The sequence below is a fragment of the Mus caroli genome, chromosome 13 (assembly GCF_900094665.2).
Source record: "Mus caroli chromosome 13, CAROLI_EIJ_v1.1, whole genome shotgun sequence".
Classification (NCBI taxonomy): domain Eukaryota; kingdom Metazoa; phylum Chordata; class Mammalia; order Rodentia; family Muridae; genus Mus; species Mus caroli.
In genome coordinates this window covers 51,061,534-51,079,691 of record NC_034582.1, presented here as the reverse complement: position 1 = coordinate 51,079,691, position 18,158 = coordinate 51,061,534, and the positions used below count along the sequence as shown (strand labels likewise).

Genomic DNA, 18,158 nt, shown 5'->3' with positions numbered 1-18,158 from the left:
GGAGTGAGCTGGGAGTGAGCTGCTGGGAGCTTGGTGATGTGATTTCATCATATCTGTACCCCCTTTTTCTTCTTTGGCTATTCTGGGATGATGAAGAACAGACCCAAGGCTCACACAAGGCAACCAGGTTACAAAAGACTATATATACTTGATAACCAAAAGTGAAAGGATTTCTTGTTTGCTTTGCTTTGAGGCAGGGTTTCCTTTCCTATGTAGCCCTGGCTGTCCTGGAACTTTGTAGATCAGGTGGGCTTCAAATTCAAAAATTCACCTGCATTGCCTGCAACTGCTGGGATTAAAGGCATGCATCATCACTCACTCTTTTTGTTTTGTTTTTGGTTTTTTTTTTTTTGAGACAGTGTGTCTCTGTGCAGTCCTGGCTGTCCTGAAACTCACTCTGTAGACCAGGCTAGCCTTGAACTCAGAAATCCGCCTGCCTCTGCCTCCCGAGTGCTGGGATTAAAGGTGTGTGCCACCACGCCCGGTGAGAATTTTTTGCTTAAAAAAAAAAAAAAAATGCACACCATGTATGCTCTCCTGCACTTGGGAGACAGAAACAAACATGTAGATCTCTGTGAGTTCAGTGCCAACCTGGTCTACAAAGTATGTCCAAGGACAGCTGGGGCTGCACAGTGAGACTGTTTAAGAAATGCAAGAAGATATACCAACACTAATATTCCCCGTAGAGGTCCACAAATAAAAAGATTAGAGAAAAAACAAAAGACAAAGCACTCAAGGAAAGATAATCTGAGACAATGACGACTGAATCAACTTTATTCTGTAAGGAATTTAGAGAGCCTGAGGAAATATTGATATTGCATTAAAAACAAATTAAACTCTGTACATCATTAAAACTTTAGAAATCAGTTAGTGTTGACACTAACAGATATACTGGGCAATATTCCATTTTAGGACAAAATGCTCTCAGGGCTTCTTAGATACACAAACAGAAAACGTGATACGATGTAACTTCTGAATCTCCAGGGAGCCAGGGAGTCGAGGGAGCACCACCACACCAGTGTGGAGTTTCCAGGAGCACCGCTGCACTGGTGTGGCTGCTGTGTACTCTGAAAGTAACAAGCTACACCTGGGCGATGAGAAGCAATAAATAAACCAAGACTGGAAGAAGTGCTGGTGACAGGGATTCCAGTGTGATGTTCTAGTTCCTTCTGCTGTTAGTGGTAACTACTGTTTTCTTGAAGTGAAGTAACTGGGTATGTGAAGATCTAAAAATATTTCCCAAGTAGTTCTTACTTTTCTAGTACAAGAAACCTTACACTTAACAAGTAGGACAGGTGGCTGTCACTGTGGCTTTTAAATATGTTACACTGGTTTATTATTTATTGTTCTTTAGACTTATTCACTGGAATTACAGACAACTGTAAGCTGCCATGTGGGTGATGAGATCTGAACCTGGGTCTTTAAAAAGAGCAGCAGATGCTCTTAACCACTGAGTCACTGCTCTTGCCTTAAAAGTATTTAACAACTCTAGTATGCTCTGACTTAAAATCAACCTCTAAATCAACAATATATACACATATATTTGCTTGTTCTCTTTTTATAAGACTGGTCCTCACTGTGTAGCTCTGGCTGGCCTGAAACTCACTATGTAAAACCAGATGCAGAGGACAACAGGCTGGTCTTGAACTCAGGGACCATCCTGCCTCTGCCTCCCAAAGGCTGGATTACAGGTGGGTGCCACCACACCTGGTTTAAATCGAGAATAAAAACTGTTCTGTCTTTTTAGGTAATCCAATTATTCAGAATTAGACCTCAAATGCTCTAAAAGCAATTTTTGATTCTTTGTGTACCAAATTTTACTAAGAAATGCTGCGGTCTGAAATGTAAATACCAGTATTTGATATAATTTCTTTATTTCGATTTACTACATTTATTTACACCTGTGTGTGCGTGAGAGAGCACACATGCACAGTCATGCGGATCATAGAACAGCTTGCACTTTCTGCTATATGGATCCAAGATATTGAACTGAGTGATCAGGTTTGAAAGCAAGACTCACATCCACCGAGTCACCTCGCCTGCCCAACAACCAGTAGCAACAAAAATGCTTTGTTTTCTTGTATTAGACCTGGGGCACACTTAAGCAAGTGTGTTACCACTGAACTATATCCTCAGCCTTGCCTGCACTGTTTTTCCACATGAGGCTTTATTATATAAGGCCAAACTGGCTTCAAATTCATCATCTTTCTACCCCTGCCTACTAGGTGCGATGATTACAGGCATGCACCACCATGCCTCGTTTTAATAATGGGGAAAATTCATAACCTACTCCATCATCCTAAAGGGAAGTCAGATTAGAAGTATTACGGTAGAGTATGTACCATAACATCAATGACTGAAGACACACTTGGGGGGCAGGATTAACATGGAGGATGTGTTGGTCATAATTGCTTTCTCTAAAGGAGTCAATAAAGAAGTCAGCACTTAGGCAAAACCAGGGGCGAGAGAAAACCTTAGATAGTAACACTAGCACAGTAGAAAGACGTGGAGAGCCCAGTGTGCTAAAACCAAGCACTGGAGAGACAGCTGGGGGAGGATCACAAGTTCAAGGCCAGCCCAGGCCCCACGGTGACTTTCTCAAAAGTAGGGAGAAGTAAGAAAGAAATGCAGAAATCCCATTATACTACTTATGTTTAATTTTATAAACCAGGGCTTGACTATTACTCGTTTCAGGTAAAATTAAAATAAAAACCCTGAGCCTGTTTTGTAAACTTCCATCACAGCACTCTAGGGTCCTGCTCACATGCTCCACTCAGTCTGCGAGGTGTCAGCTCAGAAGGCCAGCAGGCTATGACCAGGGCCTTTTACCTTTCTTAGGTGATGAACGCACCACAATTCCACTGAAAGGACAGGTCAGTGGCCTTAGTGCCTGACAGACTTTATTACAGCATTCAGTACAAAATTCCAATGTCTTCCAGATATTTAAAGTGTTGGTATCTAAGGTTTACATTGAAGAACATCACACTCTGAAAACAGGTCTAATGCAGATGGTTTCGGATGGGTATGGGGTAGTACTTACAGACGACCTCTTGAACAAACACTGGTTTCTTGTATTTAAAAAATAAGCAAGACAGAATTTTAAAAGTCTTACTTTACAATACACTGTAAACGTCACAGACAGCAAAGGTACAAAGTGGCTCCGATGTTTATAATACTTTGTATCGTCCTTTGTTGGTTGGTTGGTATGAATTTTGCTATGATGGAAAATAAAAGGCAGAAGGTTAGAAAAAACACACAAAGAAGTCAATATTTAAGATCCCTTTCTTTAACAATCTGTAAAACTGCCCTGTCTCGGAAAACCAAAAATAGTAAGTCAGTTAGTAAGTAAATAGGCTACTGTTAGCCAGTGTAGTTGTGCATGCCTTAAATCCCAGCACTCTCACAGAGAATTTTGGGACAGTAAGAGCTATGGATAAATCCCATCTCCAAAATCATGCTACTGAGTGGAGGGAGACAGAATTGTTTACTAAAGAACTCTGCTCCCACTGAGGAACAGCCAACCAATGACTGCCTCAACTTGAGACCCACCCTATGGGAGAGAGCCAACCCGTGACACTATGAATGATCCTCTGCTATGCTTACAGAAGGATTCTAGTATGACTGTCTTCTGAGCAACTTTATCCCCCAGATACAGATACCTAGAGACCCACAGCCAAGCATTAGGCAGAGCTCCGGGAGTCTTGTGGAAGAGTGGGAGATAGAGGTGAGCAAGCAGGAGGGGTCAAGGACACCACAAGACCCACAGTCAACTAACCTGGGAGCATAGGGGCTCACAGAGCCTGGGCCACCATCCAAGGAGCGTGCAGGAGCTGGCTTAGACCCTACATATCTGCAGCAGATGTGGGTTCCCTAACAAGACTGGGGACTGTCTGAGTCTCTGCTCCCTGCCATTGGCTCCCCTTCTCCCTCCCTGGACTGCTTGGCTGGGCCTAGATGCCGAGGATGGCATGGTAGTAAAGGAATGTATTGTTGCAACCTACAACAGACTGGCCTCCTCAATATAAAACTGATATAAAACCAGCGGGCAGCACACAAGAGCCACAGAGTGACAATACACAGAACTAATCTCCAACATTACAGCCACGGACTTGTTGTATTTGAGGGCGAGAATAGTGATGTGGGGGTCATAGACCAAGCTTCTAGAGAGTGCAACAGTCTGCACGTCTTCATGGATAGTGACTACAGGGCTGTGCCTACTCTACAAATTCATCAAGGTATCTGTGTGGAGATAGGGTCTCTAAATAGCCCAGCAGCCTGGCCTTGAATTCTACTTCCCAGAGTGCTGTGATCACAGGTGCTCCGCTCGCAAGGTTTATGGTCCCTATGCCTGTCTGTATTGAAGTTCAATCAAAGGAAGGCCTCAGGCTCCACTCACCAGTCGGATCAGTTCCTCCTTTATGAGCCTGGTGATCTCTGCCTTTGCTTTCTGCACGGCCAGTTCGTTGGCACCTGATGATTCATTAGAAAACAAAAGGTTCACACTACTGCACCACACTGGCTGTTTCTCCACATGAAGGAGGTCCAGAAGACAGCACCTCAAGTCATGTCAGAAGTGCACTGCCCACCAAGGTAGTGAGCCAGTACTGCTGGTTTACCTTTTAACTTAAACTCCAACCAAAATACATAATCAGTGAACCCTGTGTCAGCCCTTAGCTCACTCAGACAGCATGGGTACTAAAATTAGAACCATGCAGAAACAGCAAGCACACAAAATCATGAAATGCTCAGTATTTAAGAAGAGGAAGAAGAAGGAAAAAGAAAAAAGAAAAGAAAAGAAAGGAAGGAAGGAAGGAAGGAAGAAGGAGAAGAAGAGGAGGAGGAGGAGGAAGAGGAGAAAAGAAACATGAATATCCTTAAAATTCATACTTTATAGAAATTTTCAAACTTAAATCCCATAAATAGATCTTTCTGATTTATTATTTATCTGGTTACTGAACTCCTAGTAAGACATCAAGCAACAGAAAACTGATTTCTTAAAGGTGTTCCTTCTTTTCCATCTTTCTACTAACAATTTCACACTGACGGTGCTCTGTCTATACCAACTGTGATCTACTTCAAGCGTCCAGCAGAAGCGACAGTACGCACTTTCGATCGCCAAGTAGATCTTCCGCTCTCCTTCTTTGGGCTCCTTGCCGGGAGGGAAGTAGGTCCCTCTGATTGTGATGGCTGCTTCAGAGTACTCGCTGATCCTCTGCAAGGCTTCCTTTGAGGTGACTTTCCACCTTGCCGTCTGAAAGAAAGGGTTGGGGAGTCACATTACCACATAACAATCTGGGCTCAGAGCAGGGGGGAGCCTCCGTGGATAAAGGTCCCTGCTGCCCAGCTGACGAGCTGAGCGCAACCCCTGGGACCTGCCCAGTGAGAGAACTCCTGCAAGCTGTCCTCTGACTTCCAAGCTGATGCCTGTGCCCCTCCCCCAAATAAACAAGATACAATATACAAGTAGCCTAAAATTCTGAGTTGAAATGTATCAATTCAGCACCTATATAGGTAAAAACCAAATAGTTACTGTGCATGTAAAGATAACCCTGTTTCAGGGGCTGGAGATACAGCTCAGTGCTAAAGTACTGAAGTGCTACATGCCTGGCACATATCAAGTCCTAGCTTCTCTCTCCAGTGCTGAACAATGAATGAGCACACCCAGGTGTGGTGGTGCACCCGTGATCCAGCACTCAGGTAGGAGATCAGGTAATAAGGCCATCGCCATCCTTAGCTGCATGACGGCTTGGAGGCCAGGCTGTACTACGAAGCCTGCACCAAGAAATAAACCAACACAGACCACCACCACCTAAAGCCTAGCAAACAGTTTCTATACTTTAAGGAAGGGATTCTGTTCGTAAAGAAGTGTCTCTACTGCAAAACTGTTACTTGCCTGTGGGAAGTCATTAATTTCTAATTCTTCCTCGTATCTCTTGAAAGACTCGCTCTGCCCACCCTCCTGTCTCTCTTCCTCCTGCTTCTCCAAAGGCACGTAGTTGAGCTTGGCATTGATTTTCTCAGCAAGCTGCTCTGCAATGGTTTTCGCAGACACAGTGGGAGCCAGGATAGTGCCCCCTCTGAGGATGGCGTTGGTGGCCTGCTGCATCACATCCTACAGTTAAGGAAGAGCTCCAGTTAAACCTCCACTGCAGCCGGGCGTCTGAGTTCGAGGCCAGCCTGGTCTACAGAGTGAGTTCCAGGATAGCCAGGGCTACACAGAGAAACCCTGTCTCAAAAAAACAAAAAACCCAAAAAACAAACAACAAAAAAACTTCGGCTGCAGAGAGCACCTCGGCCTCAGCACAGACGACTCCCCCAGAGCCCCACATGTCCTGTGTAGCCCTGTCCACAGCTATGCTGTCACTCACCCCTCTCTCATCCAGGACAGAGGGATACTCAGCAGCCCACCTCATCTCACTAGATAGACACTGGTCGTGAGCTGACTCTCAATACGACACATAGCACATGACCACTAGGCATCTCTACTGCAGTATGATGCTTGTGCTAGCACCACCGCTGAGTCTTCCCACCCACACAATCCATCCAAACACTCAATACATTATAGTAAGTGACTCACTCAGAATCTTCAAAATACTGTCAAAATTAATTACATCATCCTTTGGGCATTCTAGAAAGAGTCTATTTTACTTAAAGGTGATGGCATACTCCTGTAATCCCGGCACAGGAAAGGCAGAGGCAGTCATCTCTGAGTTCAAGGCCAGCCTGGTGTACAGAGTGTGGACAGCCAGGGCTACACAGAGAAATCCTGTCTCCCCCCAAAACAAACAAACAAACAAATAACAACAAAACACACCACAGAATCTTAAAACCTTCCAAAACACAAATCATGTGAAATGTTTAAAGAAAACATCACACTCTACTGTTTAAACAAATTATTTTGAATGAGAATTAGGTGTTCCTATATCAAGGAAATTGTTGCTATACCTGATAGACCCACCCAATGAAACAGATTAGGAAAAAAAATAATTAAATTTTTTCATTTTTTGGTAAGACAAAACTGCAGTATAAACTGGATTTTTTTTATCCATAATGTTTGGGGAGTAAAACATTTAGGAGCTTTAAATTTTTAAATTTTAGAATATTTGCACAGACATTACAGACACAGACATTTGAAAGCATGCAGTACAGTGGTGAGCCATGCCGTGATCCCAGCACCGTGGCTTGAAAGACACATGTTCAGCATCAGGTCCCCAAAGCAAAGTTTCAGATTCTAGCCTGGGGCTGCGTGTCTGCTCCATAGGAGCCATGCATGGCTAACATGACTAACTGGCTTTCTGAAAGGGGCACGCAGAGACCTTCTGAAGGAAAGTATCACAGAATCCTGCATTGAGCATAAAACATTCTTGAATAGTCCATCTCTAACAAAACTTTTTTGTTGTGCTCAATTTAACTCCTGGAAAGGATCTACATTGAAAGTAGTGTCTGGCCGGGCATGGTGGCGCACGCCTTTAATCCCAGCAGAGGCAGGTGGATTTCTGAGTTCAAGGCCAGCCTGGGCTACAGAGTGAGTTCCAGGACAGCCAGGGCTATACAGAGAAACCCTGTCTTAAAAAAAAAAAAAAGAAAGTAGCACACTTTCTGAAGCACACTTTCACACAGGACACTTGTAAACTTGGCGTGTAGGAAGTAGAGACAGGAGGATGAGCAGTTCACAGTCACCCGTGGCTACCCAGAGAATGCAAGGCCAGCCTAGGCTGTAAGAAACCCTGCTTTTTAAGAAAGAAAAAGACTCTTTCCATTTCTGGATCTTCACGGCAACAGCAGCAATGGCTCGGGACAAATTACTTAATACCTGAGACTCGATGCCCAGGTTCTTCTGAGCGTTGATTCTGAGAGCCAATCTCTTGGCGATTTCTAGCTTCTCAGCATTGCCTGCAGTGGGCGCGGGCACACTGGACGTGCCGGGTGCAGCCATGTCCTTTACTCTCTTCTTTGAATTAAACATGCTTTCAATCTGTTCATCAATCTAGGGCAGGAGAGAAAAACAAATCAGGGGTTAGTAAACACTGCGTTACAAGTATTAACTGAGCTGGGCGGTGGTGGCGGTGCACGCCTTTAATCCCAGCACTTGGGAGGCAGAGGCAGCCAGGGCTACACAGAGAAACCCTGTCTCGGAAAACAAAGTAAAACAAAAAAAAAATTTTTTTTGTACATTGTATTTATGTGAGTTTTGAGGGCTTATATGTCTGTACACCGTGCGTGGTGTCTTTCAGGTTGGGGCCTGACGAGGTCAGAAGAGGACGTCGGATCCCCAGGGACCATGGTTAGTGATGCTTGTGAGCCACCATGTGGATGCTGGGATTAACCCGGGCCCTCTGGAAGAGCAGTAAGTGCTTTAAACCTGTCACCTATGCAGCCCAGATCTTGACCTTTGACTCTCCAGCCCCATCTTCCAAGTGCAGGGGCTACTGGGGATACAGGCTTGCACCACTGCACTCAGTTCACTGCTAGAGGTCAGACCAGCAAGCACTCTACCAACTGAGCCACATCCCTGGCCTATTTTTTTTGAATGAAGAAAAATGGGTTGATGTAGTGGCATGTACTTCTAATCCCAGCACTCCAGAGACTGGGACAGGAGGATCAGCAGTTGGCAGGCCAGGGCAGGCTACATAACAACTCCCAGTCCAACAAACAAACAAACAAACAAACAAACAAACAAACAAAGGGATAAGGAAATGAAGACTGGCTTCCCTATGAGCAAGAGCAACAGACGTCATGCAGACCCTAGAAACTTAGCTATACTCTCACCAAACCAGGAAACGACAGACCACTTGCTATTGATGTGTGGGTGTGTGCATCTCAAAGGACACATGGTGGAGCTGGCTCTTCCTCCCATCCTTACGTTGGGTTCTGGGTAGAGAACTCAAAAGTGGCCAGGGTTACATGGCAAGCGCCTTCTCCAAGTCATCTCTCCTGCTTCCACGTCTTTTTTTTTTTTTTTTAAAGATTTATTTATTTATTATATGTAAGTACACTGTAGCTGTCTTCAGACACTCCAGAAAAGAGAGTCAGATCTTGTTATGGATGGTTGTGAGCCACCATGTGGTTACTGGGATTTGAACTCAGGACCTTCGGAAGAGCAGTCGGGTGCTCTAACCAACTGAGCCATCTCACCAGCCCACGTCTTTTGTTTTAAAAGATGTCTTTCAACAGGGCTTGGTGAGGTGGCTCAGAGGGTAAAGGTACTTGCCATGAAACCTGGTGACCTAGCCGGGCCTTGGTGGCGCATGCCTTTAATCCCAGCACTCGGAAGGCAGACAGGGCTACACAGAGAAACCTTGTCTCAAAAAACCAAAAACCACCAAACAAACAAACAAAAAAGAAACCTGGTGACCTGAGCTCCAGGATCTACAAGAAAGGAGAGAACTGAGTCAACCACACTGTTCTCAGACTTTCGCACACATGCCACGGTGCGCGCATGCATGCATGCATGCATGCATGCATACATACATACACACACACCATCAAGTTAATAGAACAGAACTACAAAAACACAAAGGACAAAACAAAACCCAGCTTTGCCCACAATGAGCTGAGGGACCATGACGGAGGTCGCAGAACTGCCCTCTTCAGAGCAGCTCAGATGTTGTGGCTGTCTTCTCCAATGAAATGGTCTGCATTTATCTTCTTTTTTTTTTGGTTTTTCAAGACAGGGTTTCTCTGTGTAGCCTTGGCTGTCCTGGACCTCACTCTGTAGACCAGGCTAGCCTCGAACTCAAGAGATTCCTCTGCCTCTGCCTCTGCCTCCCAGGTGCTGGGATTAAAGGCGTGGGCCACCACGCCCAGCAGCTGCTAGCTTCTTTTTTAAAAAGAAATTAGTGAGGGTACTTGTTGAAGTGAACATTTAACTGAGTGAGGCTGGTTTAACTTAAACAGCATACACACTATTGAAAATCTAAATATGTAAGATCAGAAATGAGGAGTTTATATGGTACAAGTTGAAAGTTTGCTTTTGACACTGTTAACTTTTTATAATTCTACCTGTGTGGGGGATGGGGTGGGGGTATACAGCAAGCATGAGTGCAGGTATTACCAAGGAGGTTAAAAGAAGACACTGCCGCTGCCTGATGTGGGTGCTGAGAACAAACTCTGGCCCTCTACAAGAATAGCAGATCGCTTCACCATGCTGAATCACCTCTCTAGCCCCTGGCTTAAGCTTTCTTCTTTCTTGCTTTTAAAAATCACATTTATGGGCTGGTGAGATGGCTCAGTGGTTAAGAGCGCCGACTGCTCTTCCAAAGGTCCTGAGTTCAAATCCCAGCAACCACATGGTGGCTCACAGCCATCCGTAACAAAAATCTGATGCCCTCTTCTGGAGTGTCTGAAGACAGTTACAGTGTATACACTGTAAATAAATAAATAAATAAATCTAAAAAAAAATCACATTTATATTTATTTTGCATGCATGTGTGTGACAAATGGTTTTTAAACATGGTTAAAGCTATCAGTGACTTTCACCTTGAAAATTGGGTGGATTTAACGACTTGCTCCTCATCACCGTTTTTTCTTGTCTTCTGAGACAGGATCTCACTATGGAGCCCTGGCTAGCCTGCAACTTACTCTGCAGAGCCGACTAGCACGGGATTCAGAGGGATTCTGCCTCCCGTATGAGATGAAAGGCTGTGCTACCAGGCCCACTCTAGCATGCTACCTTTTGAGTTGACTCACTACAATGACCAAACAGGAGCTTTACCTCATGCTAGGCTCGTGTGGTACATGACATGCACACACCAGGAGACTCACCCTGTCTGTGCTTAGTGTGGTCTCAATGGCATGGTCAGGCTGGACACACTATTCTCAGGGAGGTTAAATGTAGCCATTATATGAGAGTTTGCTCTACTGCCCAGGTCCACCTTGTACTTTGGCCGGAGTCTCCGACCACAGCCCTCTGAGTGCCATAGGACACAGAGCATCACCACATCTAGCCTGAGATGGAGTTTACTCTATGCAAAAGCTGTCCTATGAGCAGGTATGCTAGGCAACTGCTGCACTGAACAAGTTAAACAGGTTACTGTGGTTCTTCTTCAACTTATCATGAACCACCCCATCGTGCATGTGCAGACTCAATACTTACATCAACTGCAGCATCCTCATCATCAGAATCTTGCAGGCCAAGAGCAGCTTTCTGCAGCTTTTTCCTCTCATTGGCTAAAGCCTGTTCTGTTTCATCAAACTTGAATCCCTTGCCAGAGAAGCCACTACTCTTTTTAATTATTTTTCCTTCCTTTTAAGAAAAAAGTTAGCAAAGTTAATTTTTAGAGAAATACTATTAAATATTTTCAAAGTAGAATACGCCAACTGAACAAAAACACTATGCAAAAGAGAAGATTCTATTTTCGCAATTTTTCTTTTCAAATATGCAAGATATGTACTCTTAACATGAGCATTTGGGAGGCAGAGGCAATAAATTTCTGAGAGTTCAAAGCCAGCCTGGTCTATATGGCAAGTTCTAGGATACCCAGAGCTACACAGAGAGACCCTATCCCAAAAAACAAAACAAAACACCAAAAACTAAATACAGTTATCATATAATGATCTCACAGTCATGCTAATGGTTCCTCCAATGGAAGTTTAAAACTCACAGCTTTCTGTTGATCTTTGAAGTCACTCCAGAGTTTTTCTAGGTCAGGAGGCACTGCCGTCCCTGACAATTCAAGAGCTTTAATGATGTCACCAGCATATCGAGCTTGATCCTCTGTGATGAAGGTGTAGGCATAACCCTGATGACAATGAGAAGGACAATGAAACAAAATGAGTCACCGTCAAGAGGAGAAACCCAGGCCTTTCATGGAAAACAATAATGACAAGCTTAGGAGAAAATGAGCATCTCACTGACGCTTAAAAAAGAAGTCTAGGGTGCTTGCCCAGTGTGCACAGGTCCCTCGGTTCCATCCCAGCACACAGGTACAGACAGCTACATGAGGAGTTCTAGGCCCATCCAGACTTTATATGAGATGGGGCGGGGGGCATTGAAGGAGATTCTACAAGATGTAAAGACCTTCTGTAGCTACTGACAGAAGGATTAATAATGAGATATTGCCACACTACTGAGGAAGAATCCACAGAGCCAATGCAATGCCCAGAAAATTCCAATGACATTCATCACTGATGAGGAAAACAATCCTAAGTTCACACAGAGGCAAAGGTGGCAAAGAGTATGCGCATGTGCAGCTAAGAGGAGGAGCAATGATGTAGACAGCATCACGCCGCCTTAAGTTCAATGTAGATTTTGACATTTCTTTGAAAAAATACAGTTATGGCGGCGTGGCTTTATTACTGGACTCTATTTTCGGTGTTATCTGTGTGTCTGTTTTCTTGTGTCAATATTATGCTGTGCTCATCTCTTTGGCTTTCTTGTATAATCTGAGGTTAGGAACTATGGAGGAACCAAAAGGAGCGAGCAAACAAAGGTGATGTCAGAGCAGCAATCGGCTATGGAGGCTGCGTTAAGTTCCCACTGCAGAGTCCAGGGTGGAACAGAACATCCTCTCCAGCCCAAGCCCTTACAAACACCTAGCAGACACCAGGGAGCTACGGCAGCTGGCTGCAGCTCCTGACAGGTGTCTGCTCGGGTCCTGCACGGAGGAGTGTCCCTGCCTTGTCTCAGCTACAGGCTTTCTCCACCGCGCACTGAACCTTCAGCCTCCCTCTGCTGGAGTGATTCACCTTCCACTGCTCCTGTCAGGCTGGCCTCTTCCCTCACCGTCAAGAGGCCAGTCTATTCTCAGACAGGTTTTTATTCTTCTTCACACCTAACAGTCTACCACTATAATGTCTGCTACAGGCACATACGAACATTCTGAAAAGGCCTCCAACAGCACAGGAAACAGCCCTAGGAATTGGTAAATGGGATCACACGAGTGTAAAAGCTGCTTCACAGCCAAGGAAATAATAACCAGCAGTAAAAGACACCATAAAGAATGGAAGGAAAAGCACAACCAAAACCTAGTATATGAAAAAGAATTTTAAATAAGTAAATAAAATTGTTAATACAAAGAAAACCGGAAGGAAATGTTTTGCCAATTCTACTCCAGAAGAGGGTAAGAGCTAAGCTATATGGAGAACTGGCAGAATGAACAAACAAACGAAGGCAGGTATCAGCAGGGCAATGAACTCAATAAATAAATGACCAATATGTACTCTAGTATGTACATGCTTGTTGAGAGAGCACACAACATGTGGATCAAGTGGGCAAGGTTGGGCAGCCATCCTCAGGTGCTGTCAGGTCACCCACTGCCCTAGGTTTGCCAAGCAAGCTTGGCAGGCTGGCCAGCGAGTCACAGGGATCTACCTGTGTGTGTGCCCCGGCCTGCTTGGCATGGGGGTTGCAAGTGTATGCTTGCACAATGGCTGCTTACATGGGTGCTGATGCTGAATCCAGACCCACACTGACTGAGCCATCTCTCCAGTCTAGCATCCAGAAGAAGCAAATTACAACCACTTTGACATTCCATCTCATGCCAGTCAGAACAGCTAACACTAAGATGACAAATGGAGCCTTGGCAGCATGCCTTTACTCCCAGCACTCGGGCAGACCTCTGTGAGTTAGAGGCCAGCCTGGTCTATAGAGCTAGTTCCAGGACAGCCAGGGCTACACAGAGACAGAGAAACCCTGTGGCAAGAAACTTAAGAGAGGGAGGGAGGAAGGCACTATTTGCAGTTGCTAAGCAGCACAGAGGCACCAACAGATAAACGGATGAAAACTCAGTGCACACACACACACAGAGCACAATTTTATACAGATGAAAAGAAGACTCATGACATTTTTAGTAAGTGGTACCAAAAATCATTGGGTTAAATGAAGACAGACAGACTGAAAAGATCAATGTGGATCCTCTCTTTACTTTTTATGTATGTATGCACACATGTGGGGTGAGGGTAGGTCATGAAATCAGAAAGAGAGGAAGAAAGGGGAAGGGCAAGACACAGAGTACCCGAGCTGTGAGCAGAAGGGCTGGGAAGAAAGAGCAGTGGGGAGGAGGGACTGAACTGAATCACCAATAAGAATGCACACTAAACCCCCATAAAGAAAGCACTCTAGTGGATACTAGTTTTCAAAAATACTTCCAGGGCAGAGAGATGGGTCAGCATTTAAAAGCACTTGCTGCTCTTGCAGAGGACCCAGCTTTGATTCCAGTCACCCACACGTGGCTCACATCCATCTATTACTCCAGTTCTATGGGACCCAAAGCCCTCGTCTGACTTCCCAGGCACCAAGCATGCACATGGTACACACATATACATACAAGGAAAACAGTCATACGTATAAAAAATAAATGTTTAAAAAATATTTATCTTTTGTATATGAGTGTTTGCCTGCATGTTATGTCTGCACCACATAGAGGCACTGCCTTTGGTGGCCAGCAGAGGGTGCTGGTTCCCTTGAATGAGAGTCCAGTGTCCTCCGGAAAATCAGCCCCAGCTCTCCAGCCCCTTTCAAGATGTTTGTTTTGTGGGTTTTTTTGAAGCACAGTCTCTTTCTATAGCAAATGCTGGCCTTGAACTAATGGCAGGGCCTCCTGCCTGGGCTCTGTACGTTCTGGGACTGTGTACACAAGTCGGCGTTTGGAGTCCTCAGCTTTAATGACTTAGTTTTAGGATGTTTGGATACGCAGCCTTCCACAGCTGTGCAGCGCAAGGCAGTCTGGACTCTAACTCTGCTTCCAATTGCTGGTATTAAGAGGATGTATGTTCACGCTCTGTTCTTGTTTCTAGTGCACAGAGAGTGTGTTCGCAGTCAATACGCACTCAGATACACCGCTGACTCAGGCACACAACCTTCCTTGGAGTCTGCAAAGCCTAAGCCCTCACATGTCCCCTGCAACGTTTTAGTTCAAGCAAAATGAAGCCTGGGACAAGGAAGGGAGGCAAACCACACTTGGGTTCTCGCCTTCACAGACATCCTATCCCCACTGTCAGGAGAAGCCAATGCCAAGTCTTCCAGCCAGGCTCAGCTGCTGCACTTCCCAGGGGCTAAGAGTCCTGATTTCCACCATTATAAACACACACACACACAAAGACAAGAGTGAGAGTATATGTGGCCCCTAAAACATACACTTGCTACTCCTTGTTTGTTTGTTTTTCCTGACTGTACCCCGGCTGTCCTAGAACTAGTTCTGTAGACGGGTTAACCTTGAGCTCAGAGATCACCTGCCTTTACTTCCAAAGTGCTGGGATTAAAGATGTGCACCACCACTGCCTATTAAAAAACAAAAACAAAAAACTGAACACCACCACCACCAAACCCTTTATTCACGTATTTGTGTGTACATATATTTGAAGTATGCCTTTGTGCCACCACATGTGTGCAGGAGCCCATGGAGGGCCCAGGGCCCCCTGGAAGTAAGTGGGTAACAGGCAGCTGTGAGCCAGGATGGGCATGCTGGAAACCTTAACGAGGTGTTCCATAGGAGGAGTCAGTGTTCTTAAGCTGTAGTCACCTCTCCAGGCTCCTCAGAATGTCTCAGGTAAGGACGTGCAAGTGACACAGCTTTACGTGCCCCAAGTTTCTCATCTACAAAATGAACTCATAGCTACCTCACTGGGCCACTGAGGACGAAACCACGGATGTGAAGACCTGATAAGCACTACTGCTACCCCAGGACGCAACACCTAAGGTTAATCACCTCATTTCTCATAACAAATACTCTCATGCCTTCAAAAGTAATTACTGGGGGAAGGGAGACCGAGATGGCTCTGTGGGTGAGAGCACTGACTGCTCTTGCAAAGGATCTGGGTCCATTCCCAGCACCCACATGGCACTCACAGTTGTCCTAACTCCAGTTCCAAAGGACCCAACGCCCTTTTCTGGCCTCCTTGGGCAATATATGCACATGATACATAAACATGCAGGGATAACATCCATGTAAATAAAAACTAATATATTAATTTTTTTCTTTTTAAAAAAGGAATAATTAGCTGGGCACATAGCTTAGTGGTGAGGGGCTTGCTACAGTTCTGGGTTCCACACACAGCACTGCAAAATAGAATAACAGAAAAAAATAATTGCTTTCTTGCATGTGGTGTCACATATACAGTCTGTGGATAGTCCTGACAAAGTAAAATCTGATTGCCCAAATGAAGCAGCAAGGTTAGAATGGTGGTTCTCAACTGTGAGTCCTGACCCTTTTGGGGTCACTTACTAGACATCCTGTATATCAGATATTTACAATTCATAAAAGTGGCACAATTAGTTATGAAATAAAAACAAAAATGATGTTATGGTTGGGGTCACCACAGCATGAGGAGCTGTGTTGACAAGTTGCAGCATTAGGAAGGCTGAGAACAACTGCCTCAGATGCTATACTGACTAGATGACAGTCAAGCCGAGAAAACGAACAACAAAAGGCACTGAAATACCCTGAAGTACACAAATAAGCATCTCTATGTGCAGAACATGCTAGAAAGAGAAGAAAATCTGGAGACACACGAGCTGTTACCACTACGTGCTAGAGAGCACGAGAGCTCCTGATAATGTTCTTTTTGCTTTTAAATCTCTATGAGTATTTTCCTGCATGTCTGTGCGCCACCTCACGTAGGCCTGGAGCCTAGAGGGACCAGAAGAGGGGACCGAGATCCCTTGGAACAGAAGTTACAGATGGCTGGGAGACACCATGTGAGTGCTGTAAACAGAACACAGGTCCTCTGCCAAAAGGAGACAATGGTCCTAACTGCAGCACCATCTCTAGAGATCGGCATTTGATAATTTTAAGAACACAAAGATACATGTATACATGATTAACACCCAATATGTCTTGCTAATTTAAAGATTTTCAAAATATCACCATAACCTCTGTTACCCACCCCTCACACTGAGCACCTGTGCTGTAACAGACACGGCTGTAAGGCTTTATCCTACTGAGCGCCTGTGCTCTACCACAGATGCGGCTGTAAGGCTTTATCCTACTGAGCACCTGTGCTGTAACAGACACGGCTGTAAGGCTTTATCCTACTGAGCGCCTGTGCTCTACCACAGATGCGGCTGTAAGGGCTTACCTTGTTGCCCGCTCTTCCAGTCCGCCCAGCTCTGTGCACATAATCTTCATAATGATTGGGGCAGCTGTAATTCACTACAAGAATTAGATGTTTCACATCGAGACCACGAGCTGCAACAGACGTGGCAACGAGGAGCTTGCAGGTTCCATTCTTAAAGTCATTTATGATACTGTCCCTGTCATATTGATCAATACCTGCAAGTAAATTAAAGAGACAAATGTTGAAATTTTCCATTTCCACTGAGAAAGTTCTAGATACAGAAATAAGAAACAAATTCTGGGCTGGAGAGATGGCTCGGGGGTAAAGAGCACTAGGTGTCTTCCAGTGGATAGAAGTAAACTCCCAGCACCGTGACACAGCTCACAGGTGGCACAGCTCACAGGTGCCCACAACTCCAATTCCAGGGGCTCTGACTCCCTGTTCTCATCTCCGAGGGAACAAAGCACACACATTAGGTCCAAACACTCACTCCCATAAACTAAACAAACCTTAAAAAAAAAAAAAAATCGAATAACCAGGTATGGTGGCGAACGCCTTTAATCCCAGCACTTGGGAGGCAGAGGCAGACAGATTTCTGAGTTCGAGGCCAGCCTGGTCTACAGAGTAAGTTCCAGGACAGCCAGCACTACACAGAGAAACCCTGTCTCGAAAACAAACCAAAAAAAAAAAAAGAGAGAGAGAGATCAATCTGATGATTTCTCAAAAATTTAAGCTCAGACTTCACTACTTCACCATTCAGAAGGAACTAAAAGCCATTAGATATCTACATATTATGTTCATATTATACACAACAGTCAAATAATAAAATCACCTCAGGGGCCTATCAATAAGTGAATCAAAAGATAGTAGGTATATCGTATAAGTATATACAATATAAGTATATTGTAAAGTATATAAGTATAAGTATATTGTATATTGATATAAGCATATTGATATATATTGATATAAGTATATTGTAAAAGGATATTTATTTATTTTTTTTTTAATTTTTTTTTAAAAGATTCATTTTATTTATATGAGTACACTGTACACTGTAGCTGTCTTCAGACACACCAGAAGAGGGCCTTGGATGTCATTACAGATGGTTGTGAGCCACCATGTGTTTGCTGGGAATTGAACTCAGAACCTTTGGAAGAGCAGTC

The 18,158-nt window shown here is 44.6% G+C and overlaps 1 protein-coding gene across 2 annotated transcripts in view; it reads right to left on the bottom strand.

Moving 5' to 3' along the window:
* Positions 1-2,882: 2,882 nt before the first annotated feature.
* The window catches only part of Ddx46 (DEAD-box helicase 46), a 48,791-nt gene continuing 33,515 nt past the window's right edge, over positions 2,883-18,158 (bottom strand). Inside the window, exons 16-23 of one of the 2 annotated variants that reach the window (XM_021180249.2) lie at positions 17,017-17,210; positions 11,604-11,741; positions 11,096-11,245; positions 7,814-7,987; positions 5,894-6,112; positions 5,107-5,251; positions 4,397-4,470; positions 2,883-3,215 (exon numbers count right to left, since the gene is read on the bottom strand). In XM_021180249.2, coding sequence (XP_021035908.1) covers positions 3,168-3,215; positions 4,397-4,470; positions 5,107-5,251; positions 5,894-6,112; positions 7,814-7,987; positions 11,096-11,245; positions 11,604-11,741; positions 17,017-17,210 — 1,142 coding nt within the window. In that variant the 3' untranslated portion in view covers positions 2,883-3,167. Of the gene's footprint in view, positions 3,216-4,396; positions 4,471-5,106; positions 5,252-5,893; positions 6,113-7,810; positions 7,988-11,095; positions 11,246-11,603; positions 11,742-17,016; positions 17,211-18,158 lie in introns of both variants that reach the window. The other variant, XM_021180248.2, reaches the window with a different exon arrangement.